Source organism: Drosophila subobscura, chromosome O, assembly GCF_008121235.1.
Source record: "Drosophila subobscura isolate 14011-0131.10 chromosome O, UCBerk_Dsub_1.0, whole genome shotgun sequence".
Taxonomy (NCBI): Eukaryota; Metazoa; Arthropoda; class Insecta; order Diptera; family Drosophilidae; genus Drosophila; species Drosophila subobscura.
In genome coordinates this window covers 24,985,660-25,012,736 of record NC_048533.1, presented here as the reverse complement: position 1 = coordinate 25,012,736, position 27,077 = coordinate 24,985,660, and the positions used below count along the sequence as shown (strand labels likewise).

Below are 27,077 nucleotides of genomic sequence, written 5' to 3'. Positions count from 1 at the left end.
ATTCGAAGAATCGATAAATATCGAAGCGTTGGTATACTCATCCTGACAAAAGCTCACCGCTACGCCATTCAAGAGGACCTGCCACACCGGCAGAAAAAGATGTCTGGCAGCTTCCTGTTCGTGCCAGTGCTGCCACTATATCGTTGTCTGTCAGCCGATATTTTCCCAGCTCTATATCACCGATACTATTGCACGTCATAACTTTACCGCCCTCGTTGTAGGCTCTGGCAACGCCACGGGTTTTGGCTCCGAAAACTGAAACAAAACAATTTTGTATGGGAACCATTGGGAGCAATATAAATGGAATCGTTGTGAATGACAGATTATTCTGTCCCAGGCCACGCTAACAGTTCGGTTCCATTAAAAATTCTGCCATTGACAGTCAATAAATTTTAAATTCAAATCGAAATACGTTGATGTTTTTGCAGCTCTAGATAGTCGATAGTTTTGTACGTCTCCACTATTCAGCCCTGGCTGTGGCGTGGCTCTGGTAAGGCCATCGTCGTGAAAAAAATACAATTAAAGGTATAATATATACTCTTCAGGATATTTTGACTGTATATTACGGTAAATAATGGGATATTTAATGAATTTCTTGGGATATATCTCTCTCGCAACATGGGAATTTTTATCGCAACAATAAGTCTTTATTCCATCCCCTTTCGATGAATTCCATCACCACTTACGTTTTTTACCGTTGGCAACATAATTTGTATGGAGCGAAAAGTGAGCAGCGTTGTTCTTCAACATTTGGAACGGAATAAGCAACATTAAGTACCCTTGGAGGGATGGACATCCTCGAATTTAAGACATTTGGGAAATCTCTGGCTCCAATCAATGCAAAAACATTCTATCTGTGTTGGTAAGCCATCTCAACAAAATTATGCAGATACCGAGAATATATCTAGATCGATATACATATGTATGTATGTATATACATATATGTAAAGGTTAAAAATGTTAAGGTTAAAAGGCTAATGTTAGTCCAAGATAAAGTTATTATTAATGTTTGAGGACAGCTTTGAAAAGTAAATTCTAATATCAATTTATTTAAATAGGGTATACAAATGCCTATACTATGCTATACCTACCTGTTGACAAGCAACAAATTGTCAAATGACGTTGCATTCCGTTCCCACTCTCGTAACGTCTAATGTTATTTTTGTTGCTTGATCTTTTTAGTTTTAAACTTAATTTGAAAACATTCAAAGAAAATAAAGTCGTCAAAAACTAGCCACTCTGGTGGAAAATTGATTGATAAATCGGATAAAATTATAATTTTAGCGAAGGGACTCCTAACTAGCTGGTAATATTCAATGGAACATCAAAATCAAGGAAAATAATTGAAGATTCAAGGTATATTTGCAGTATATCTTGAAAATGCAAGGGTATATTTTGGTATATTTCCGAGGGTCTGTCGGTATATGCTATCGATAATTCCGCGGTCAGACTGTAGCGTGGCTCTGGCAACGCCGACGTAGTTTGTGGTCTAGATAACCGATAATTGCAACTATCCAGCCCTGGCTGTAGCGTGGCTCTGGCAACGCCAACATCGTCGTGAAAAAAATAAAATTAAAATTTGTGCGAGAACATGGAAAAAACCCCATGCGCGGAGTTCACGCCACGCCATTGTTTAAAATAAAATCAAACAATTGTGTGTTACATCGCGCTAAGATCGTGGTTACATCCTGCGTGCAACCTAAAAAATACACCACAAATTTTAAGCAGTTTACAACTTCATGCTTCTTCTCTCGTCGACGGCGGCGGCGCTCGTTTCGTTGTATGGGCCGTGCGTAACAAATAAAATTGCCAAAAATCGCGGAAAATGCACAGAGGCTGTGCGGAAATGTGAATAAACGCAAATCGAATAAACAACGCGTGTTTCAGTGTGATTCGTTTAATCAAAATGTTTGGAAAAGGCAAAATCTTGTGACGACGACGTGCTGCTGCTGCGTTCATTGACGTGACGCGCGAGTGTGTGTGTGTTTTGGTGTGTGTTGGCGCGTGGGCCAGTGTGTGTGTGGGTGAATGTGGCTGCGAATTGTTGTCAAACCAAAAATATACATACAACAATAGCCAGCGTGGAAGCAGCAACAAACAAAACACCACAACACAGCAGAAAAAGCACAAATTATTTAATAACAACAACAAGTTGTCCAAAGGGAAGGAAAAGAAAGCCAACAGTCGCGTGCAGTGCAGTGCAAAATGTCTCTCTCGTTTGAGTGTGTGTGTGTTGAGTGTATAGAATTGAATAAGCAGTGGCACACAGCAAGAGGAAATATGCAAGCAGTAGCTTAGTCCAAGCAGCAACAAGAGGAACGGAACTGTAAAATACAAGAAGAAGAAGCAGTAGCGGGCTCGAACAATCGCCGCGCCGCACAAATGAAGCAACCAAATTTTGTATAATTTTTGCACAAGCCGACATTTGTCTGTGCCCCCACCACCACCAACACCACCCCCCTACAACAAAACAACAACAGCAGCACAGGGAGCATAAATCTTTTGCCAATGAGTCGCAGACAGTCATTGGATCGACCAGGTGAGTGTATACAAAAAAATAATGCTTAGCAAAGACGAAAGAGAGAGAACAATCAACGGAAATGCTGATGCTGAGTGGGGGAGAGAGCGAGAGATGCTGCTGCTGCACACGATGTGCACTTTCCGCGCCTGCTCTCGTTCTCCTCTCTTTCTCTTGGAGTCTGGCGGCTAAAAATAACAGCTCTCTCTCTCTCTCGCTGTGTGATGCGCAGCTGCTCTGAAACACTTGAACTGTTGGTTTTGTAAACATCAGCCAGAATCAGAAGAATTAGAAGAATCGCCAAGCAGTAACAAAATAACTGTATAATTACACTTTTTCAACACAAAAAGAATCCTGAAATATTAATGGGGCGCCGACACCGCGCCCCCTTTTGTGCATGTGTCTCTCTTCCTCACTCACTCGCTCGTTTGCTGACAATTCTATTTTTAGAGGTAAAAACTCGAGCGAGGAAAAGAGAAAGTATGTCTGGCTGGGCCACTACTGTCACTGTTTCTCTTGAGCACATGTAAATGTGCAGTGTCTATGTATCTGTGTTTGTGTGAGAAAGAAAGAAAGAAAGCAAGCAGTGGACGTAATGGCCAATAACCATAAAAAAACAATAAAAAACTCCTCAACATTTTGCTTTTGCCAGTTTTCTGTTTCGCTAAGGTTGTAAATATTGTTAACCCACTAATAATAAATTTATAAAAAAACTGCGGCAGGAATGTTGTCTAGTTACGAGTATAAACTACAATTAGCATTGAATGCGGCTTTCCGTACAACTGTCTGGCCACCCGGCCCCGCCCCCTAAAATACTTACACCTGCTTTTGCGTGTCTGTAGTCTTTAATTTATTTATAACATTCAATGTAAACTATGGGCTAAAGCGCCAGCAAGAACACAAACAATTTCCGATGCAAAGCATTCACGCGCGCAAAGCCAACAACCAGATGCTACCGACTGCAGGCATACCCTATAAAGGAAATTGTGAAAAGTGCGAAAATGTGAGCATTTTTTTTATTGATTCATGGATGCGTCGATCAAAACACATATACCCCTAGATGTTAGTCCCTTAACACAAGTACTTAGAACAACAAAACTCAGAACGAAGCTACATACCATACTCCATACAACACAGGCACTGTAAGCAAGGGGCAGCAGTCAGTCATTCAGGCAGGCCAGGGAGTCAGTCGCGTTTGCTTGGCGTTTTTTTTTATTATTATTTGCCGCTTTGTAGGTCAGGGTTGTCGTGTGTAATGCAAAACGTGCCAGTAGCAAATTGAATGAATAAGCGTGGCTGACTGCACCGCCCATATCCCATATCATATTCACATTATATTCTATTGCAACTGCAACAAAAGCATTAACAATTATTCCCGTAAATTTTCCGACATTCAAGTATCATAACAAAGCTGAAATTAATCCAAACAACGGGGAATAGAATAAATAAACGGAGTCCCGTGCATACATACATATGTATTTAATTGAAAGTGCCGATAATAACCGGTTGATGGTCAATAATCTACAAAAGTGTACCCCAACGTGTTCCTGGATTGAGTTTCCTTTTCAAACTGATTGAAATTTCGATGGATGGCAATTGTCTACAAAGTATATTCAGCTCCCGATTGTAAGATATCAGATATCTGTAGTGTCCGCAAATATATGGCAATGTTTACACAAAAAATGATTTATTATTGTGGATTTTGCGGACTCTAAGTCGGGGCTTATATGGGGAATGAGCAAGTCAAGCCACCTTTACATAATATCATATTTTTATTGAATTGTGTGGGCGTTGCCATCAATTGGATTCGATTTGTGTTGTTATTGTTTCGATTTTCACGTGACAAGCCCTCATTAGGCACTTTTTAAGGTTAAATCGATTTTACAGGCCATTAATCGTAATTCAAATTGTTTTTATTTCTTATATGTATGTGTACTTTGAGTAAGAATATTTACGGATTTAATGAATTTCAACAGTGAAAATTTCACCAGAACTTTCGATTTGGCTTTACTTTACTATGGGAATGCCACACACATTCTGGTGTATAAATCTTTGCGGATTGATCTATAGGAACTTGTACAAAAGTTGAATACATTACCATCCATTAATTTCTATATTTTTTCAACCCTTTCATATGGATCATTAGTATAAAAGCTTCCTGTTTGATTTTCGATTATGAAGCGATTGGTAACCATGACTCTCACTCTCTCTCCCCCACATCCTCTATCTCTCTCTCTATCTCTCAGTCATTTGATGACTCGTTCAAATTACATATGTACATGTTAAATTCCCACAAAAGTACACACACACATATGTATGTACATACATATCTATCTATACGCACACCTCTATAGGTATTAAAAGTGTACGTTGACAGAGTTTTATTAGAATTTATACTCTGTAATATACACACGGTACATATTTGATTTGCTTATCAGTCAGTCAAAGGCATAGACAGAGACAGAGAGGGAGCGGTATAAGAAACCAAGGCTACTTGGGCCCAAGGTGTATTCACACAAGGGTGCGACATTGTCAGAGAGCGCTCTAAAACGATAGTTGCCCGTCTAACACAAAACTAAACAGAGAGAGTCAGCACGAGAGATGGGAAAGTAAAACATGCTGGAATGACTCACCTTCGTGTACTTATACACCTTGCTTTGCCAATGCTCTCTCGCGCGCGCTCTCTCTCTCTCTCGGCTCTCTCGCGCCCACGTTTTCTTATCAATGCATTGTTGCTTCGTTGCGCCTAATTGCCGTTGGGTTTTATAAATATACATATGTACATAAACATACAAACATAAATTCTTTTTTCTTTCGTTCTTTTGTGTAATGATTTATGTATAAGCAGCAGCCAGACGCTAATTCGCCCACAAAGTAACAGCCGAGGCCAAGAACAATGTCAGTGGAATTTGATTAGCATAGGAAAACCATAAGAACCCCACAGACCCATGACCAGGCCTAATGCCGACGCCAGCCCCACCCCCCTTTTGGGGAAAAGTCGAGCATTCGAGCGAGTCATCATCCTCAAGTGGCTGCCGACTACTGCTTTGGCACATCATTAATCTTGGCTCACAAAAGAGAGATGAAAAAAGTTGTCAAAAGTTGCCAAAGCAACACACACCGCACTCTTCCTCTCCCTCTCTCACTTTTTCGTTTCTGTTTCTGCAAGTGTCGTTCTGTCTGTCTCATTCCCACCTAATGAAATTGCTTTGATTTTGAGACTGAGAAAGTTTTCTCATTTGTGACAGAAGAAGAAGACGGCCAAGAAGAGTGAGTGAGGGAGGGGAAATTACTCGAATCTTTGTGGTTAGGTTGAAAGTTTACACTTCTCCTTTTTTGGGGGTTAATCTGGTTGGTGTGTGCCCCAGTACCCCACCACACTATGCTCTGGGCTGCTGCGATGTGTATCTATCTATTAAAAAATTGAGGGCGAGTCGAAATGTGCCCAAAAGACGACGACAATCGCGAGGAGACGAGACGACTCCTCGATTCCACGAGGTGTCCCTGACGCGGACGCTTACGCTCTCTCAGGAAATTGTTTTTGGGTGAGCACACAGAGAAATTAACGGTAATAACAATATGCAGGGGCAGTGCTCTGCGGTGGTCAGTTGGTTTTCCCCTTTGGGTACGCAAAATAGTAGGCAATGCAATTTTGATGCTGCATTTACCAACACTGCTGAATATTTCCCCCAAGACCCATTTCCTATGCTCCTGTCTGTGGTATATCCCCGAAACCTGACGACATGTGGAATGTTGTGTATTTTCTAGTGGCATAAATTATTTTTGCCGCCCGAATGTCTAATATGGCGGTTGGCTTGCCGCTCTCTCTCTCACACTCTCCATCTCTCTCTGGCATGCTATGCATGTTTGTGTTCTTCTCTCACTCTCTTTTAATCGATTTGGTAACAGTTGCCGCCGTTGTTTTCATTAGGGGTTATATTCTGGTTTGATCTGGAGCCACAGAGAACAATCGTCTTGCCAGCACTAGATGAAACGAGCACAGGGTATATTGGAATGGAAGGGTAGGACTAATCTGCTATAAAAGCTTGGACTTTGCCTCACCTTCAAAGAAAACCCAACCTCATGCGTGCGTTTCATGTTCATTTTGTACCGTTGGTTTTTCGTTGCGTCTCTGCGGCCGGGATGGATGCTGTTGTCCCGCTCTTGTTCTTTCTGTTGTTTTTGCTGTTTTGACTCTCAGGAGAGTTTCTGATTCGACATGTCCGCTCCTGCAACCCTTTTTTTCAATGTATTCATATGCATGTGCGCGCCTGTGTGTAAAGTTTTGCATTTTTATTATAGATAATTTGTGTACAGGTTTTTTTGCGGCTGCCGCGCAAACTCCCAACTTGACGACTCTTCACCTCTTCTCCACCACTGCCGATGCCGCTGCTTCTCTTCCTTCTTCTCTTCGCCATCCGTTGCCGATGTCGTCGTCCTGTCTGCATATGTTGGATGCTGAATGTTGTGTTGTTTTTGTGTTGCTTTCTCCCTTTTTGGCTCTTCCTTTTGTGTTTTAGCGTGTCTGTGTATGGGGGGAGCCATAATTAATTTTCGACATTTGCTTTCGAGTGTTTGGCTTTGAAGTCTGGCAACATTGGAATATCAACCGCAAAAAGTTCTGTACATTAGAGCGGGACACCAAATGGCAAGAATGGGGGGAATTCTGTGTATTTTAATTCAGATTAATGCGAAAGGGGAGTTCGGAAATGAGAAAAATGAAAATTATTCGAGGTATTTTTCATAACAGAGCAAAGGAGTATAAATCAAAGTGAAAATAATTGGAAATATTGTTTATTGCAATATGTATTAAAATATTTATGAGCAAGAAATGATAACATAAAATACATATGTATGTATGTACGGTCCATGGGAGGAAGAGATTTCGAAAAAGGATTTGTAGATATCGTAAATGAAAAATCGTTTTTAAAGAAGATCCCAACAGACCAAGGACAAGGAAAACTCTATAAATAATTTGATTATCAGAATAATAGTCCGAAACATTCCATAAAAACACACATAAAGCTGAAATTGTGAAATTAATCTTGAGTTGAATTTATTCAGATAGAAACAAGATGTATTTATTGTAATCCTAATAATACTCGTTTAATGTAAATTTCCTCCATGACTGACTTTATGGCAAACATCAACCATCATCATCCGTAACATATGGCGGCAAAATGTAAGCTCAAGTTAAATCCTGTTGCCCTGAGCGATTACGAGTGCTCGTCGTTTGATGGAATATCCTTTGAGAACCCCCCTCTCTCTAGCTCTCTAGCTCTCTCTGCCTCTCACCCACTCTTGAGATGGTTTAACAGTCGCGCAATACAACCGTTGCTATTTCCCAGGACTCGACGTGTTTCCTGTTTCCTTTTGCGAAACTTGAGCACAGACACACACACACACACACACACACACACCGTCGTAAATGACAGACAATAGAAAATGCACTTCCTATGTTCTGTCTCTCTCGCACATGATGCATTATTAACAAAATTTTGCCGCCTGTCAAGCTTTCGATGTGTAGGCGCGAGGGAAAAGGAGCGGTAACAGAGAGAGAGAGAGAGGAAAAGCATCATCTTATTACACTCCAGCGGATGCATTTTGCATGTCATTCCCCCCAGTCAGTCGCCCCCTGGGGGTATTATTCATTCAGTCATGTGTGCACTCTGCCATTCCGAACAACGGCACTTGACATTCGCATTCGCATTAACAGGAAAGAGAGGGAGAGATAGTTAAATAGAGAGAGAGAAGGCGTTGAGAGGGAGGCGCAGCAGTGCATAATAATGGGCTCTCGCTCTTGGGAGCACTGCTTCTTTTGGATACATTTAATAAATTTAACTTTAGTTAGCAGACCTGAGCCTGTAACATGCCGTTCACTTTTTCCGTATTATTTATATCGATATGTGTTTATTTGTGGCACCTGCTTGCCGCTGGTGTTTTCAGCATTGCCCCAAAGATATTATGATAAAACCGAATTTGAGTTTGTTTTCTTTGCCTCTCACGCTACGCTGGATAATTTCGTAGCCCCCCAAGGCAACGCCTCGCCCTCTGGTTGCGGTTAATTCTTTTTTGGTGGATGCTTCATTATGAATTCAAAGGGTAAACATTTACACAAGTGTCCGGGGGTAAGAGTACGGATCGTTGCAAAGTGCGGAGTTTATTTCAGCCTCAACCAAGTGGTTGAGTGGGTTGGTGGATAGAAGATGGCTGGGTATGGGTAGCACTATAAAGAGTGTCTAAATGTTGGTTAATTGTGATCGCGTGCCACACTCAAAAAGGGTTTAGTGCAGCGGCAAATGCAACAAACTGAAGGAGGCACGAATGGACTGAACGGGGCAGCAGTAACAGCTCCAACAGCTGACCCAATTCTCAAAGCACTGGATGGATGACCTTAATGCTGGTCAGACCCTAGTACAAGTGGAAATGGAAGAGTGGCACAGTGGCAGAGAGCCAGGGTTAACTTTTGTGTGTGCAATGTTGGAGAAAACTTTGCATATTTCAAGAGGCAGAGAGAGAGAGTGCCCGGCCCTCTGCCAGACTTTGAAAGTGAGAAACTAACTGTTGGTGGACCTGGAAGAGGGCCTGTTCCTCCACGCACACACAACACACACTGACAGTCAGTCCCAAAGGCATTTGCATAGCCCTGGGGTAACTGTGTGCGCTTCCTTCTCTCTGTGGCTCTGGTGGGGGATATGCCTGAATGGAGTGTGCCGTTTCCCCATTTCTTTTGCTCATTTGATATTCCCATTGCTGGCTGTCTGGGTGCAACAGTTTGTTTCATAATCCAATTACAGTCAGTTTTCACTTTGTGGAAATCAGACACGTTGTCAAGGGCGGCACTAGGACGATCAGAGGAGAGGAGTAGAGAGTGTAGTGATGATTCGCCTCCACTCATCTATGAAACCGTTTAACGAGTAATCTATTTCGAGGTCACTCAAAACACACACACACACAGAACACTCTCTTGAGTGGGTGTCACACCCTGCATCTCTGTCTTCCCCATCTATGAATGTGCTTTTTTAGATCAGGTAGCCACACCATCAATCAATTACCGCTAAGCGGGACGACTCCTTAATTAGCAAATTAACGAAAGTGCAAAAAATAGCAAAGATAATAATAATAGTAGACAGCAGACAGGCAGCTGCAGCAAAACAAAACGTGTAATGGTCGATAATGATTACAAAAACAACGGAAACACACACAAAACACAATCAGAACTAAGAGAGGAGAATGAAGAGGAGTAGCCGAAACCATCTGCCGTCGCTGTTGCTGTTCTTGGGAGTTTTATGTAATCTAAACAATACCTGCTGGGCATATCAGACAGCACCAGCAGCAGCAACAGCAGCAGCAGCCACACAGCCAGAAGAGACACCCGACTCGCACTCCTCTCTCTTCCTAATCTTCCAAGCAGTTCAATCAAGAACAATGAACCAAACAAAAGCCAAGTGCACACACACAGAACTCAAAGAGAGATAGAGAGAGAAAGAGAGAATACGAAAGCCACACACTATTCTGAGACAAACACACGTAAAAGGATAACAGGCTTCGTCTTATTCACACACACATACAGGTTGGGGATATACAGGTAGCATCATCGCATCGCATCGCATGGTCTTCTCTTGTCTTTGTCTGTCTACCGCAACAACAAAAATTGCAGGCTACAAAAATTGGCCCGAACCACTTACACCCTGCACTTCCCTGCCCCCCGGTCTGCGTGCACCTCACACCATGCACCGTGCTGTGTGTTAGATGCTCCTTTGAGCATGGCAATTTTCAGGCATTTGGTAGAAGCAAAACTCTATTACCTGTTGTAAGAATGTGGCCAATGCTGTCCATCAGCAGATTGATGGTTCCCTCGGTGCCCTGTTGCCTGTCTTCCACTAGCCCGAAATTGAGCAGATTGATGGGGATGATGTCCGAGAAGAGCCTGAGATTGAATGCAACCATGAAAAAGTTTTAATTGTGAAATGTGTACTTGTACACTCGCATGGGGAGGAGAAATAAGGAGAGCGAGAATATGATGCGAGCGGAGATTCGAGATTACATTCTCCATCTCTCCATACTCAAAAGATTTGGCCAATTTACAGCCATCAAAGCATTGCCAACTGCGTCTGAATAACAAACAAACAAAGAAGATAGAAGGATTCGACTCATGACTTACCCTTTGAAAGCCGATTATTACTAAAGTGCATAGATAAAGGAGTTGGAAGTTAATTATAGTGTTCCTTATTTATTAACTCTCTTTTCTGTAGGTTAGCCACTTGATATCCAAATTACATATACCCTCCTATCAAAAAGGGTATGAAAACATTGCCATTTGATTGTGTAGATGGCTGTGCATGCATGCATGTGCACACATACAACATACATATGTACATACATACATATGTATATATATTCATCTCGCTCTGCATATTGCGCTTTGCGTTGGAATTTCAAACTGAATTTTGCCGATGGCCATCATCTCTCTTGCATGCGAATGAGTCGTGATGGGACAGGGGGGAAAGCAGACAAAAAAGAAGAGCAAAGACCAGCGGAGAGCAAAGCTCATCCATTAGCTGACGTCACACACACACAACCTGAAACATATTTCCCATTGTTTGCTGCTGCTGCTGCTGCTGCTGTTGTTGTTGTTGGATCTTCTTCTTTCTACTCTTCTGCTGCTTGGGTCTATGTTTGCATGTTGCGTGGTACGTGTGTGTGTATGTGTATCTGTCATTTGGCCGCTCATTGTGTTTGCATAGGCAAAGAAAGCGTCGAGGGTGGGTGGCGGGGAGTGCGTGGAGAGAGCGACCGAGACGGAGAGCAAGATTGACAGATAAACCAGCGAGATGAGGTTATACACATTTACTGGACCACCTTCTTCGCAGGTTCGTTCTCCAAGCCATGGTAGAATTACTAATAGGTAACGTCGTCAGCTGAGTGCAGGCCCATAAGCTTATTCACCACGCTCTCTCAGCTCTCAGAGAGGCAAGCTATCTCTCTCTAGCAGATAGCAAACGTTTTACGTTCTGCACTCTTCGTTTTTATTGTTTCTGCTGACAGCAAAGAAAAGATGTTCGATAATAAATGAGCTAAATAATGGAGCTAAAATACTTCCATGCAAAGTTTTGGATCGGCACAGCAAACAATATTTTGCAGACATTTTCATTTCTAAAAATAAAAAATACATCCAAAATAAAAAAGTACTTGCATGTACAGTACTTAATTTCATTGTCTTTCACTTACGCCTTCATTCGTAAGCAATGAAGAAAAAGAAGAAGAAGACAATGAAAAAATTCGTGCGCTACACAACCTCTTTCGTCGACGTTTGGCAAACGACTGACAAGATTTACCGGCCTCGAATGAGAAGCACTGTGGTGAATCCGTTACCTATTAGTAATTCTACCATGCTCCAAGCACTCTCTGTGTCTCCCACCTTTTGCCTTTGCCACTGAAGCGCATCTAAAAAGGTAATTTGCTTCACTTTTGAGGATATTTCATTCGTTACGAAAGAATCGCTAGTGTCTGTCTTCGTCTATCTCTTTGTTTCTGTTGCTTAGCAGAACTTATTGTGGTTGTTGTTGCTGTTGTTGTTGTTGTGCTCTTCTGTCTACCTGCTCTGCTCTTAACCTCTCTGCCTCTTCTCTTTGACCACTCGTCAAGCCTCATGTCAGGCGGCAGCAGCGCTCGCTCTTGTTTATGTGCTTTGATGGGCACAATTATTTCCCATTTAATGTGGGAAATTTCAGATTGTGTGCAGACAGATGATCATCGAAAGTCGATAGGATTTTTCATTCCATAATTAACGTATTTAATCTGTAAATAAATAATCAAATATATTTATTGGCAAAATATGATCATTGTTAAAAAATTCTTAATAATCCAATTTGTTTTTTCCTTGTCATTTCAGGTACATAAAATTCATAGTTATCCCCCACAACGAGAACCTTACTCGTAGCTGGATATGGAGAATATTGTTCTTATGGAAAATGGTAAATCTTAATCTCAGCAATCTCCTCAAGTAGCTCTCGGGTTTAACGACCTTCACGGAAGTTACTCAACGTTTAATTGGGTTGGAAAAGAGAAAGAAGGGGGCACGTAATTATGGGTAGATTTTGTTGCTTCTTCAGAAAGAGATTTCCAAATGATGTACAGCCTGCGCACGTGACAGACTAATTGACAACTGGACACCAAAGCCGGAAAGGGATACTCTTATCCATCCCGTGTTCCTACCGTAGCTGAAAGATAGCTTCTTATTTATTAATGATGCAATTTTTTAAGGGCCACAAAATGGCTACATAAAAACCAAGAGCAAAGTATCCAAGTAGATGTCAAAAGAACGAACGATAGAAGTAGAGGGTTTGAGAAGGAAGTGGATTAAAACTAATTTCCTACGTAATACGCAAGGCATGGCCACCCAAAGGAACCCACACAAGCCGGATAGAGAGAGTGGGTATAGTGGAGAATTGTCACTCAACTAAACTCAAACTCAAACTAAAAGTCGGCTCAACTGAACCGTTTGGCCCCCTTGGAGAACGGAATGACACAAAGCAATCAAAGCGCGACCAACTGGGCGAACCACCGGCCAAACTCTCTCTCTATCTCCCATACATACCCTTTGCTCTCTATCTACGCTGCCAAGCAGAACCGCCCGTCGTAAGCCGCTCCCTCTCCTCTCGCCCTAGAGCTGCAGACAGGGAAAAGAGCAAGCAGAACAGCAACAAATAGCCATCAAATGGAATTACTAATACAGTGAATGCTAGATAAATGGAAGAAGTGCACCCCTTTGCATGGACTGCTTATAATTAAAGCATACATAAATATATTGAAGTGTCAATGGATTGTTAATTGTTTATTGGAAATGCCATTTGGCACACACAATTGGGTGGATAAAAATGTGTTACCAATTTGTCAAATTTTATTGGTCATAAATTGACGAAATGGAATGATAAATACTTGATTTTTGCTATTATTATATCTCCATAAATGGTATCAGATGTACTCCAAAAACGAGTGTCTACTGTGTAAACATATAGCAGAAAAGCAGTAGAGACGGAGAGAGCGAGAGAGGGAGACGACAGGTACATGTGGTGGAGCGTTGGGCTTTGGGCGGTTTAGGGAGAGAGAGAAAGAGCTTTGAGAAATTGCTTCGAGTACACACACACGAACACACACGCATGCATTGCATGCACACATGTACACCCGTGTAGTGCTTTGACATTTGTGGGTTACAAAGAAAAAAAAAATAATTACCCTAATATTTATAGGGCCCCCCGTCCGAAACAAAACAGTTATATACGCAGTCGAAACCTTTTGCTGTTCTGTTGATACCTTTACTTACAACAAAAGCAATACCACACGGCGTGGATTTCCCCCCGTTAACTTTCTGCTTTCGGGCTTCCCACTTTCTGCTTTGGATTTTTTGTGTGTTTCTGTTTGTTTTTGCTCATTTCGCTAATATAATTTAGGCCCCAAAATAAATGATTACTTTGCATGTCGTGGCAATGAACCCACAGTAGAAGCCCTCATCAGTTACCCTTCCCCTCTCAGGCAACGAAATTATTATCAAAGTTGAGTTTCGGACAATTAGCGCGGATTCGATAGAGAGCTAGGAGTTTTACTTCACCATACTGCCCATAAAGATGCAGCGTTTTTACTGAATTTCAAAATTTAATAAATAAATTCGAATGTTTTATCTTCAAAAATGATGTACCCCGCATTGCTTCATTGGAATTTTGATATTTATTCGATGCAATGTAATATTTCTGTGTTTTTGCCGCCCTCTCATTTTGGATCAAACATGAATGGGCCTGAGGCGTAAATGTATTTTTAACTTTTTCTGCGCGTAAAACAAAAAAAGAAAAAGAAACTGAAAAATGATAAATAATAAATTTGTAAACGGTTTTTTTTTTTTGTATTTTTGGGTATTTGGCTCTTACACTGGCGGCCCGTTCTATTTTTGCTGACTTTTAATAGGCCAACTACAACATTTTTGTTTCATGGCTGTCAGCATTTCTGTCCTTCTCTGCCCTGCCACCCACTTGACCTGACAACCCATTGAGCAGGGGAAGGGAATTAATTGCCAAAAATTGTGCCCCGATTTTGCTTCGTTTTGTGTAATGTTTTCTTTTTGTGTTGCGATGTGTGCCAGCAATTTGTTTGTAAACGTTTGGTCAAGGTTTTGAGATGGTATAACATGCAATATTCATAGATGTTTTGGTGGCCAAGATTAAGGTACATATGTATATCAATACTTTTGAGATCATTAAAGGGTTAATTAATTTAAGGACAAGAAGGAAGGGAAACATATTTAAATATAAATTGGGTCTTCCAGTTCAAAGGGAAAAGAGTTCTGGACTTAAAAGCAGAGTTGAACCGCTGCCAGAGTTCTGGACTTAAAGGCAGCGTTTAACCTCTGCTACAGTTCTGGACTCTGTGCCTTTCAAATTTCCATAAAGTGTTGTCATAGATACCCCCGGTACAGCAATTAAAATGAGTGGACTTTCTGTACGGAGCTGTGATACATACAGAGATATCTGTGTATATTACGCCCTCCCTATTCATTGAATGTCCATTCCATCTCCTGCTAATCGGATTAGTAGATATTTTGCTCCCTAATTGGCCACTCGACAAAAGGGTCAGTGGAAATATGTACAAACAGTATACATATGATTCTCGCTTTTGATTTTGATGTTTGGGATGGCCATAAATTGAACAACAGACAGAAATGTTCTGTTTTCAGTTACAGATACATTCCACAGATTCGCGTTGTTATGGCAGGCGAATAATTAATAATTTTGTGCATTCTGCTGACTATTGTTTGTGGCATATCCCAATCCAAACAGGTTTTTGGAAATAGCTGCCAGTGCTGAAAATTGATTTAGAAAATATCTAATATCTCATTTCAAACCAGAGTCTTGTAATTTCATCATTTGAGTTTCAATGTTTACAATATTTTCTTCTCTTGAAACGAAATCGGTATCTGCATTGGAAGCCGCGTCATCAAGTCCTTTCCAGACATAGCACCTCACTCCACCTTCGTGAGGGTTTTCTGGGAAATTATTTATTACTCAATTTATGAATTTTCTCTTTTATTTGCTCCCCCAATTGATGCTGAATCACCCAATTTTCCCTGCCGAGTGTCTCCGTCTTTTAACTAAACATAAAACTGACAAACATTTCGACGGACAGTCCATGGGTCTGTCTGTGTGGCAGACACCTCCTGCTCCTCATACCCACTTCATGGTCTGTCTCGCTGCTGCTGAGATTGAAAAACGTGCAAAAGTCTTAAGGAATTTTCCACCTTCTTCCTTGCTGCCCGACATCGAATATGAAACGCTGGAGGAGTCGTACACGCAGACGGAGACAAATGGCAGCCAGAAAGTATATGAAAATAAACTCTAGACGATAAAATCAAAGTGTGGCAGACAGAAACAACAACAAGTTGGCACAGGGTTTTGTGACAGTTTCTAAATGCAAAGAAATCAGCAGTCACAGGGAGAAAATTCAAAGATTGTCAATTATTATATTCGTAGTCTCGCCAAAGGCAATCGACTGCCAGTTTGGACCTCAGCAGAGAGGAGGATGTTATGTTTTCTTGTAGATAAACACGAAATCTTAATTAGAATTTGGAAATTAAAATGTTATTTAGACATATTGGTTTGCACTTTTAGTTTGGCTTTCTTTCAGGGATACCTTATAATACGTTCCAGCTTCCTTTACATAAAAATTACTCCTAAAGTAGGAATAAACTGTTAGATCTTTAATCCATTTTTCAGATATAAAATTAATCTCTTAATCCCTTTAATGAAACTTTACTCTGCCTTTATCCCCCCGCGACTCTCCCTTTTCTACACTCCTCTCTTTTTGCACCTCTTCTAGTCACCGAATCTGAATCTGTACATATGTATCCTCCGCAGGGCACATGTTGTACTTGTATCTATTTGTATAGGATGTGCAATTGCTCTTATTGTTTGTTCACGAAAATATGTTTGTACCCTTTATGCTGTATCTGTATCTTTGTGCGCTTGTCATATGGCATTTTGCAATTACTCCTCCGTGTGTCCACAGCAAAGTTACGGATATGCACACGGACTGCAAGAGATATTCAACAAAAACACACATGTACGCACAGATAAAGATACACACAGATTACGCACCCACGAAAGATGCACAGAGCAGCCGAGGCATACACACGCACACCCAGATTACGCACCTATAAAAGCAAACACACACCCAGAGATACGGATGCAGGGATGCAAGGATAAAGGACTGACCAGATAGAAGTTCATCCAGTGTTATATCCTCCCCCCTGCACGTGGGAGCGCCCCCAGGACTGTCTGCGGTTCGTGTCCACAAAGAGAGCTGAAAATGCAAATTATTTGCATTTATTTGGAGAGCCAACATTTAATTAATAACCAAGCGGACAAGCCTCATCTGCCCCTGCACACTCTCAGATACAGATACGTCGGACATATGACACTCGAACCATCAACAACAACAAAAAGATACACAAATAAGTACGAAAAAGCCCAAGACACGCGACTGAATCGAAACCCTTTTTTTTTGTGTTTGCTGTCGATGAAATGTGAGAGAAAAATAACAAACAAAAATTGTATCTGTGTGGGAATCGACAGGGAATGGAATGCTCTCAAGCGAGGATAATAGTCGGACTTCTAGGGGAGGGAATGGGAACTGGAACTGGAAATAGAGATTGGCCATGGAAAAAATGTATGTGCCTCCAGACCGAGGGGCCACTTCAGTGTGACAATCTAATTACACGGCTCGATGGTGCTTAGAGGAGAGGAGTAACGGAGAGCGTCTAACCAACCGTCCAGCCCATCAGGCGGCAATCCCCTGCTCCCCATTCCCTGGAAGTTCCTTTGATGTCTGGGGCATGCTACAGCCTGCCTGGCCCCATCAATTGAGTGAATGATTGAATGATTGTTGAAAGGGCTGCTACTAGATATTTCTACTCCCCCAACACTCGAAAGGTTCTTTCGATGGCGATTCAGAAGCCCTGAAGGAGAAGAAAAAAAGCCGCCACACAAATTCATTCCTCATTGTCGGGCGGAACACGTATTGGCCATAAAGCGTACACGTACCAAAAGGCCGCCCCCGTAATGCTGCAGACGCCGAGAGTGAGAGAGAGAGGGCCAGTCCAATCTGTCCAAAGAATAAAACCAAAATAAAATTGTCCATTAAATTCTGTTCTTCATTTCTTGGAAATGAAACATAATCGGGTGGAGGCAGCGGGTGGAATGAAAGCTTGGCCTGGGTCTGCGTGTAATGGATATGGGAGTGCAACGGGAGTCTTTTCTTTGCAAACCATCAGAAATTGGGGAGAACTTTTAATAGCAGCTGAAAATAACAGAAGAATAAAACACTTGTTTAGCGACTGAAAGAGGTTTTATTGATATCATAATCGATTATAGGTTATAATCCTATAACCAAAGCATTTAAATCGAACGTAAACACTTGTAAAATAATCAATAATCGAATCAGAGACACAGATATCTTATTTAATTTATTAACTTAACGAATGTAAAGCTTAATTATGGAATGGCAAAGGTGTTTGTCATTTAATGGCTTATAATTCAATCATAAGATTATTGAAGAATTGATAATTCAATGACAACAAATTCAATGGATGATAAGTCAGTGAATGGAAATGATACTTCAATAAATGATAATTCTATGGATGAAAAGTCAATGATTGAAAAGTTGAATGGATGATTGCTCAATGAATGATAATTCCATTAAACCGACAAGACATTCTCAATAGAAATATTTATTTTAGGAGTTTCCACAAGCAAATTGATGGAAAATCTGTCAGTCAGTCAATTGAAAATCATATCTCAGATATTATATCCTTTTAAACCTTTTTATGCACTTTGACCCTTTTTTTCTTTCTGGGGTAGCCATAAAATCGAGCCATTTTCCAGGAGGGGGGCGGGCCTTAAGCCCCAAATTCAATTGGCCAAAATTCGAAAGAACATTGCCATTTGATCTCCTATCTGGGTGGTGACGGAGGGAGCGAGCGAGCAGTAATTTGAGAGTTGATTATATTGAATGGCCATTTCGGGGGATTTCCGAGGAGCTCGCTGGGCTCTGCCTTTTCAGACTTTTGGCTGTCGCAAATTGTGCGACAATAACAAATTAACGGGAATGTGTGGCAGCCGCCACATGGGTTGCTCGTAGGAGTGGGATGGGGTGGAATTGCTGGATGGTCATGGGTATTACCGTTTACCGTTTCAGACTCCCTCCCACCCTCTCTTTGCCGGACGACCTGTTGTTCATGCAATTTAGACCCTTTTTGTGGCTTTTGTCGGCCAGACAGTCGCCGTCAAAAGTCAGTGGATGGATGGGCTCTGGGCTTTAGAGGGGATACAGAGGGGCTGCTCTCCATGTCGTTCCAGGTTTCGCGTGTGTGTGTGCGTGTGTTTGTGTGGGGTGTTCCAGTTCGTTGACTCTCACGTGTTCGCCGTAGCTTGTTTTTTTTCGCTGCTTTTTACGAGTTCTATTCCACTGCCTGCTCCTCTACCTTCCCACCTGTGAGTGTCCGTCTGTGTGTATGTGTGTGTGTATTGCACGCGTTTGGCGTTTGTAAATGACAATTTTACCGTTTTGTTGTAGGCCTCTCTCTGTCTGTCTGTCCCTCTTGCTGTCTCGCTGTCTGTTTCTGTCTGAAGTGCTTTAGACTGTGGCAAGTGCTGGGGCAGCAATTTGTTTAAGCCCCTTCAATGTATCTAGATACCCTTTCACGAGAGTAGTTGGATTTTGGAGCACATAAGCGACGGTCTTTTGCCGTCGTTTTGATTCGAGTTTGCCAATGCCTTTATTATTTTCATATATTTTACATTTTTCTAAAAAACTTTCGTTGAAAAATGTTTTCAAAAGAGAGTTTAAAGGGTATACCACAGATGCAAGTACATTGGTTTCTTTTTTCTACAGTTACTCCAGTCGTTTCTTTTTTTCATCTTTTATTATTGTTGTTGGTGGGTAAGGTGGTCGTGTGCAGTGTAGGAACATTTTTGTTATGACTTTGCTAATGTCAAGTGCAAACAAATGTTAAACCAGCAGTCGAAAGAGAAGTAGAAACAAGTATAAAATAATTATGTATAAAAACACTGGGAACAGGGAACAGTAGCAGAAATAGGCAGTGAGACAGCAGCAGAGAAAGCACACGGTATGCTCCGTCAAAGATCAAACCGTATGCTACTGTAAAGCACGCAGTGACCAGGAACAAGCAGTATGGGAGAACGAAAAGAAGCAGTACGAGAAAGTGCAATCGACAAAAAAAGTTCCATAATATTTTGTTGTAATCAGCATAATCAAACAAAACTAAAGGCAGAAAGAGAGAGAGTGAGTCATGGAGTTTTGTGGACAGATAATCACACCACAGTGAGAGGGGGGAGTGTGTGCGTAAGGTGTGTGAAACAGAAAATATGTTTCAGTTTCGGTCTCAAGTGTCAAGTTATTGCATGTCAAGCAGGTGCTTGTAGATGAAACTGGAAACCACAAACAGAGGAGAGAAGGAGTCGTCCGCTCCTCCGCTCTCTATCCTCATCGGTCCTTCCATCCTTGCAGCTCATCTGTCTGCTGTCTAGTCTCGTATCGCTCTCTCTCACTCTCCCCTCCCACTTGACTGAAGAGTGTGTTTGTGTCCTCTGTGTCTGTGTGTGCGTTGTATAATGATGCTTTGAAGAGGCTGCAACTCAAATGCAAACACACCTACAACATGTCATAAATAATTTAGAATAAATTAAAACAAAGCAAGGAATGTGCAGATAAAATGTATAATCCTAATTGCAGTTACTGCAACGATAGATGGAGATCAACATCAGATATCGATTAACCGTTACAAGCGACTATCAATAAATTTTTGAGTGAGAGTAAAGCTCCAGTGAAGAGAGCCCTGGGAGAGAGCGCTCGAGGGAGAGGGATGCTCAATCGGCACTAATGAATTTCAGTGCAAATAATGTCATGGTTGTTGCCATATTTCTGTAGTTTCGTATTTATGCACATTTTATGTATTTATTTATTAAATACAATTCGCATTTGCTGGCCATCATCTCTCTATCTTCCATTTTGATATATTACACAACATAAAACAAATAAACCCGATAGACGTACGGTCATATGAGCAAACACATACAGTGGCGGACAGAGAAATAGGATACCGATTTGATGGCACTGTTATATCGAATGCTCAATTACGAAGTAAACTTATTTCCAGCAGAATGCGAATGATGTCATTCCCTTATGGGGGAAATTCGAGCAGCAAATCAACGACCTAATGCCTAAATGTAAACACCGATTTTAGTTTCCCATTTCGTTGTCCCCCACTGTATGATTCACGCTCACGGTAGACCAGACTCGGTGTCTGCTCTGAAAGAGAGAGAGAGAGAGAGAGACAGCCAGAGTGTGGGAGAGATTGTGTTCATGTGGAGGTGTGTTTGTGTGTATGCATTCAAAGGAATTAATTAATGGAGACGGCAGCTGCAGACTCAAATGCAATCCAAACGAACGGCGACGGCGCTGCTGCCGCCGCGATTGTGGAAATGTGAAACAAACTGCAATTGTGCTCATTTCTCAAAGAGAGTGAGAACAAGAAGAGGAATCCGCAAGGAATCGGCAAGGCGGTTAGGAGAGAGAGAAGCAAACTAATTATCTCCGCCATATGTTCAGTGACAGAGAAAAAGACAGACAGACAGTCCAGGGAATATCCAACCTACCGACATGCATCCATCCGAATGAGGGAAGTGGAGTGGAAGTGTAAATGGAAGCTGGCATAGGAGAAGAGAGTGAAGAAGGGGCAAGTGGCAATAGGATCTACGGCTCAATGGAAAATGAGTACATCAAACTCTCACGTCGACTATAAATAGATGCTGCTATTAAAAAGTGCATTTAGTGACTTGAAATGAACACAGGATATCATTCTTAAGGAAGGAACTTATGAAATTACCATGATTCCCATCATTTAGTTAGTAAAAGAACAAATTTTACATTTTTAACTTGCCAATTAGAGAACTTCTCGTATTTAAATCTCAGCTCTGATTTTGTGGTTAATTTATGAGAAGTTTTTGCAGTTAACTTCTGATTTTGTTTACTTCTCTCCCCCTATCTATTTCTGCTCGCCTGCCTGCCTGTCTGTCTGGATATGTCTCCCTTCTTTCTCACTTTAATAAAGTGTTTGCATGTTAATTCCATTTTCCATCCGCCGTCGCCATTCAGTGAACTACTAGCCAGCGCCCCTGCTGGCACTGATTCTGCTGCCGGCACTAGCCCTGCTTTTGCGGGCACTGCTTACGGGGTGAGGGGGACTGGTAGACGCTGCCAGGCTAAAAATATAATTTCTCATTGCGCTTTAAGCACACTTCACTGCTCTGATGTATGTCAATTAGTCGACAAATTGATTGCGCCGCACTCTGCAGGGAGGGAGAGGACTACTTGAGAGCATAGCACAGAGGCTTGAGGCTTGTGTGAGTGTGGAATGGTTTTGATTTTATAGAGGTCTGCCCTTAATTTTATTACGAGTATGGCCCACACGGAGTTGTGTGTTGCGTTGGTCAATCCCTGTCTCTCATGGGGTCACGTCACCCCTAATGCCCCGTCAATTTTTAACGATTTCATTTGAAAGTTAATTTTAATTGTACTAAGTAGGAAATCTCAATTTCACAGCAATTTCGCAGCAGCTCAGCTTCAGCGACGGGACCTCCTCTCAATCGTGATTTCGAGTGCAATTTTTCCATCGCATTAATTGCCCTGCCTGCCCCTCTGCACCACATAAACGAACGAACCAGCGAGAATGATGATGATGATGATTTGATTTGAATGGATTTAGATTTCGAATTTGTAGTATGTGTGCAACGAATGGGCAGGAATGAGGCTCACAGCGAATGAATGACTGATATTCCTCTAACTTTTTTAATTCAATCAAAAACTCTCCCCCATTCGATAACTAAAATAACAAACATTTTCCTTCCTGCTGCAAAAAGAGAATTTTGGTGTTTCTGTTATCAAATTCTGGGGCTATCAGTCGTCTGCTATTAACTCAATTACGATTCTGGCGACTGTCGGCTGGATATATGGAATATTTTTGCAAAAATAGTGAAAGAACTGCAGCAGCTGGAGGAGCAGAGTGGGAGTTGAGAGAGTGCAAACCTTTTATTTCAATTGATGGACAGCTAACCAGATTTTATACTCGATTTGACACTTTGTAGCTTTATAGCTTTTCTGTTGCATTGTTTTGGGTAAAGGTTGGACATTCCATCTTGGAATTCTACAGGTACTTCCCCACCAAATAAAGGCCTACTGCCCATGCCAATCTTGTGGAGTAGCCATTGAAAGAAAAACAAAACAGAAAGCCAACAAATTGTTAATGACATGATACCCACTCTCTCCCTCTGTTCTTTCGGCTTTACTCCTTTTTCTGCAGCATCATCTGGTGCTTTGATTTTGTGACTCTCACGAGAGACATTTTTCCTTTTGATTTGTGGTTTGTCATTCGCTGTTAATGTTAATGCTAAAAGATACAAGATACACGAATATGTAGATGTGCGTACCTGTGCGTTCATACAAGTATACATGGGTATAGGCTTGAGAGTTACCGATACGTTTTTATCATCCATTTAGCAGAACAAATACCTCAACGAAATGTAGGGAAAGATAGATTTTGGGTTCAAGAATCTTTTGATGCTATTTTAGATACAATTATTGTTCTACACTTGTCAGAATTGTTGAACAGTCTACACAGAGCATCAAGCTAATAAGTGAAAAATCAACTAAAATAATTGAAACACAAAAAAGAAAATCCGATCCAACCGTTATCGGTTTTCTAATGAATAAAACGTGGACGAAAAATGGCTCCTGCAGTCTGTTTCTTTGACTCCTCTCTATACCTCTACTGATTTATTTCCATTATTCCAAATAAGTTTTGTTTATTAGAAGTACTCGTGGTAGTAGGAAAAAAAGACTACCTCTGTAAACAAATGCATGAATGTTAATTGTATTTTGATTGAGCGGGGAAATATGTATTTACTCAACAATCACAGAAGGGTGTGTGTTTGTGTGCATATGGGGAATCGAATCGAATTCGATGGTTAGTTAGTCATTTTATTGGCAAAAAGCACCATAAAATATACATTTGTTTGTAAACCCCCTCGATTTTAGTAGCAGGTTTTTGCAAATTGATTTCTCCCTGTACCTCTTTTGTGGAGGAGAATGGAAATTGCTTTTGGCAGTAAATTGTAAAAATGTGGCTGCAGTTTTTCCGGCGGAAAAAATATGCTACTCTCTGGGGTACCCTCAGCGTCCTTTTTCCTCCTGCATTTGTATGTGTGTTTGTTGGGAGTGTGTGCCCCATTTTTACCCTCCATAATATAATCCATATCCATATTTTGATTCATGTCCATTGTTCGCACTGCTTGCTGCCTGTATTTTTGTTATTGCTGTACTACACACGACGAACATCCAGGGTTGCTTTTTTGTGTGTGGGCCGCTCTCTCTCGCTGGCTCGTTAGTTGTTGCTGCTTGCTGCAGTTGGTGGCTGCGCATAAGAGAGCCGCTCCGCTCTCCGACTTGAGTTCGGCTCTCTATTCTCACGATGCTCACGTGTTTCAGGAGGTGGGGGCAGAAGTTTGTGTCGGCTAACCTTTATGTGGCTGTTGTTGCTGTTGTTATTGTTGATTATTATTATAGCTTATAGCGCCATAAAGTGCCCGCTAGGTGGCGCAGGAAATAGTCGTGACAGGAGGCGTCGAAAAGTGTGGAGAAAAAAGTTTGAAGAGAGAAAGAGCAGGGAAATTAAGTTGATGAACTTTGATGGGGAAAAGCTACTGCCCCGGGAGGTGGTCTTGCATGTAAAAATAATATTTATGGACGGCAGCGGGGTAATTCTGCCATTTGATCTTTTTCGAGCTCTCAAATACCTAATTATTTTAGACCCCATTTTGGTTGATTTATTTATGGTCTTCTTTTGGTTGCATAAATTAATCAGAACATTTTCCCCCAACCCAAACGCTGGTCACATTAAATAGATTGCACAGCTTGCATCTTCCCGCCGCCCCATGGGAGGTATCCTTCGTATCCGCTGTTACAGCTATACCCTTATCAGTGCACAGTGCTACCACCTGTTATCACAAATGTCCTGTCAATCGGGATGGAGTCTATCTGGCAACGCTGTCACTATCCTTTGTTGCCGCCCCCTGGCTTCCGTTCTCTGCCCCCAGAGAGCACCCAACTATTTGTTCTGGGTCTCTAAGTGATTTTACGTGTTTGGTGCACCGCACACGTCGCCTGCTTCCTTTCCGAATCGTTTTTAGTTTCGATTTTTTTTGTGATGGCTTTGTACTTGAAGCTCCTCTCGCTGTGGCTGCTGCTCCGCTCTCTCGACATGCTCTCTCTTTGTACTCTCGCCGCGCTCTCTCGCTCTTCTTGTTATTATTGTATTCTGCCAGTGTGACCGCCGCTCTGTTGTTTTTGGTTTTATTTTTTTTCTGTGTCGTTTCTTTCGGTTTGAGCGCCCGCCGAGTTTTGTTGTTCTCATTCTTGGAGTCGCGCGCGCGAAGCACACAGCCACGAGGACGCAAAAAGCGAGTGAAGTGAGTGCTGCCTGCCGCCCCGAAGACAGCGAGAGCCCCAAAAATGCTAACGGGATATAAAAATGCCGAGTGCAGTGCGAGGCGCGACTAGTCTTACGTACGTGCCGGGGTCGCCCTGAATGATGATTGTCGTCGTCGAGTGTCCTTTCTCCCGTCGCCAGCAATTAACTTGTCATCTCGCTCGCTCGCTCGCACGCTCTTATTAACGGGAATCGAATTAATGGACTGTTTTTCTGGAGTTACGGGCACATAAAGTCTTCTGTGTGTGTGCGTGTGAAAGTGAAAAAGAAAGAGAGTAGAGCGTGAGGCAAAGTGGAAACTGCATAAAGAAAATTCAAAGTCAAATCACTCGAAAGCGGAACGCGCCTCAAGTTTAATTTGCATCAATTTGTTGTATCCTTCTTCTTCACCGTAGTGCAGTGCATAAAAAGCAGTCAAAATTTTCACCATTTATCCGCAAATATTTAGTGAGTATCCCCAAGAAGATGCCACTGGGCATGTGCCTCCCCCCATGCATACACACCCCCGAAACACAGCCTGCCCCCTCTCATAACCTCATCAAGAGAAGAGCGGAAAGAGCACGCGTGCAAATGATGTTTTGGGGGCTCCAGAAGTGTAAAGCGCACGTCTTTGGGGCACACACACACACGCACACAGAACTCGCAGAGATACGTCAATATACACACACGCATAGATTCCACACACACACACACACACCGATGCAGATATCAAAACGGTCGGAAGAGCAGCAGCAACAACAACAACATTAAGAATGAAAGAGAATGCCGATGACGACGGACGACGACGACGACGTAAATTGTGAAGAAATGCGCGCTCGTGTGACCCTATAAAAGCCCAACTCCCCCACTCATCCCCTCACCTTTGCCCACTTCTTTCGCAGGCAAAAACAAATAGGATATAGATACAAATTTTTTCGTGTGTGTTTCAACGTTGGTGGGCTGTTGGCTTACACGCTCCCATTCGAGGTAGAGCGAAAGAGAGAGTGAGAGAGACAGAGAGATTGTGTGGCACCTTTTGGGTCTCTGGATGTGGATGTGGCTGCCCCCGGGGCAAGAAGTAGTACTAGGTAACCATTAGATACTTGGCCACAGCTGTCGACGGGGACTGGTGTGGTATCCATTAGATACATTTGATGTTGCCTTCGGGTGTTCGCTGGCTGGCTGGCTGGCTGTTGTTGTTCTTGTTGCTGGTGTGATTTCAGGGATTGCCTTTTATTGCGGGTGTGACATGTGAAGTGTGGGGAGTGGGAGAGAGTGGGAGCTCAAGTGGAACCCGATTTTGGTTTTATGGCTGAGAAAGTGTTCATTACGCTAAATAATGGATTTTCAATTGCCTGCGGTTAGAACTCGACTTTGATTAGATGCCGAAGTCAGGACAGGACCTGTCGTTTGAGCTGCTGCTCATGCTGCGGTCTCCAAAACCGCAGCAAACGCCAAACCGCAGCAGCACACAGCAGCCGCAGAAAGTGCAGCGACACTGCAACACACCAGCCATAGCCACAGCCACAGCCACCTAGCCACAGCCACCCATTTCAATGCCACACGACACATAAGAGGTCTTTCCGAAAATTATTTTCCTTGGATTTTGCGGGTATTTTGATGAAAATAGAAACAGATAAGCTTGTGATTTCCTAAATGAAAAACCTGCACAGGAAACCCCTTAATTGATGGACTATCCACACAGAAGTGTTAATGACTGTCGGACGGATAAAAAAAACCTGTCGCAGATCTCGGATTGCGGTTGTGGCACCCAATGGACTGAATGAACAATTCATTTACAACTTTTCCATCAAACTGGTTTTATTAGCCATTGAGAAAGAAACCTTGTGCACTTTGCAGTGTGGTGTTTAAGCCTTGATCCAAGGGGGCAAACTTTGATTCGATGCCCCGGAGTACTTACAACCTGCTATCGATTGATTTCGTCGCCATGGCTGTCATTTAATGAATATT

The 27,077-nt window shown here is 42.1% G+C and overlaps 1 protein-coding gene across 1 annotated transcript in view; it reads left to right on the top strand.

Annotated features, from left to right (window-relative positions):
- Positions 1–1,523: 1,523 nt before the first annotated feature.
- Positions 1,524–27,077, top strand: part of LOC117898180 (mucin-19) — a 43,306-nt gene continuing 17,752 nt past the window's right edge. Inside the window, exon 1 of the mRNA XM_034807388.1 lies at positions 1,524–2,539. Within this exon, the coding sequence (XP_034663279.1) occupies positions 2,509–2,539 (31 nt within the window). The 5' untranslated portion in view covers positions 1,524–2,508. The remainder of the gene's footprint in view (positions 2,540–27,077) is intronic.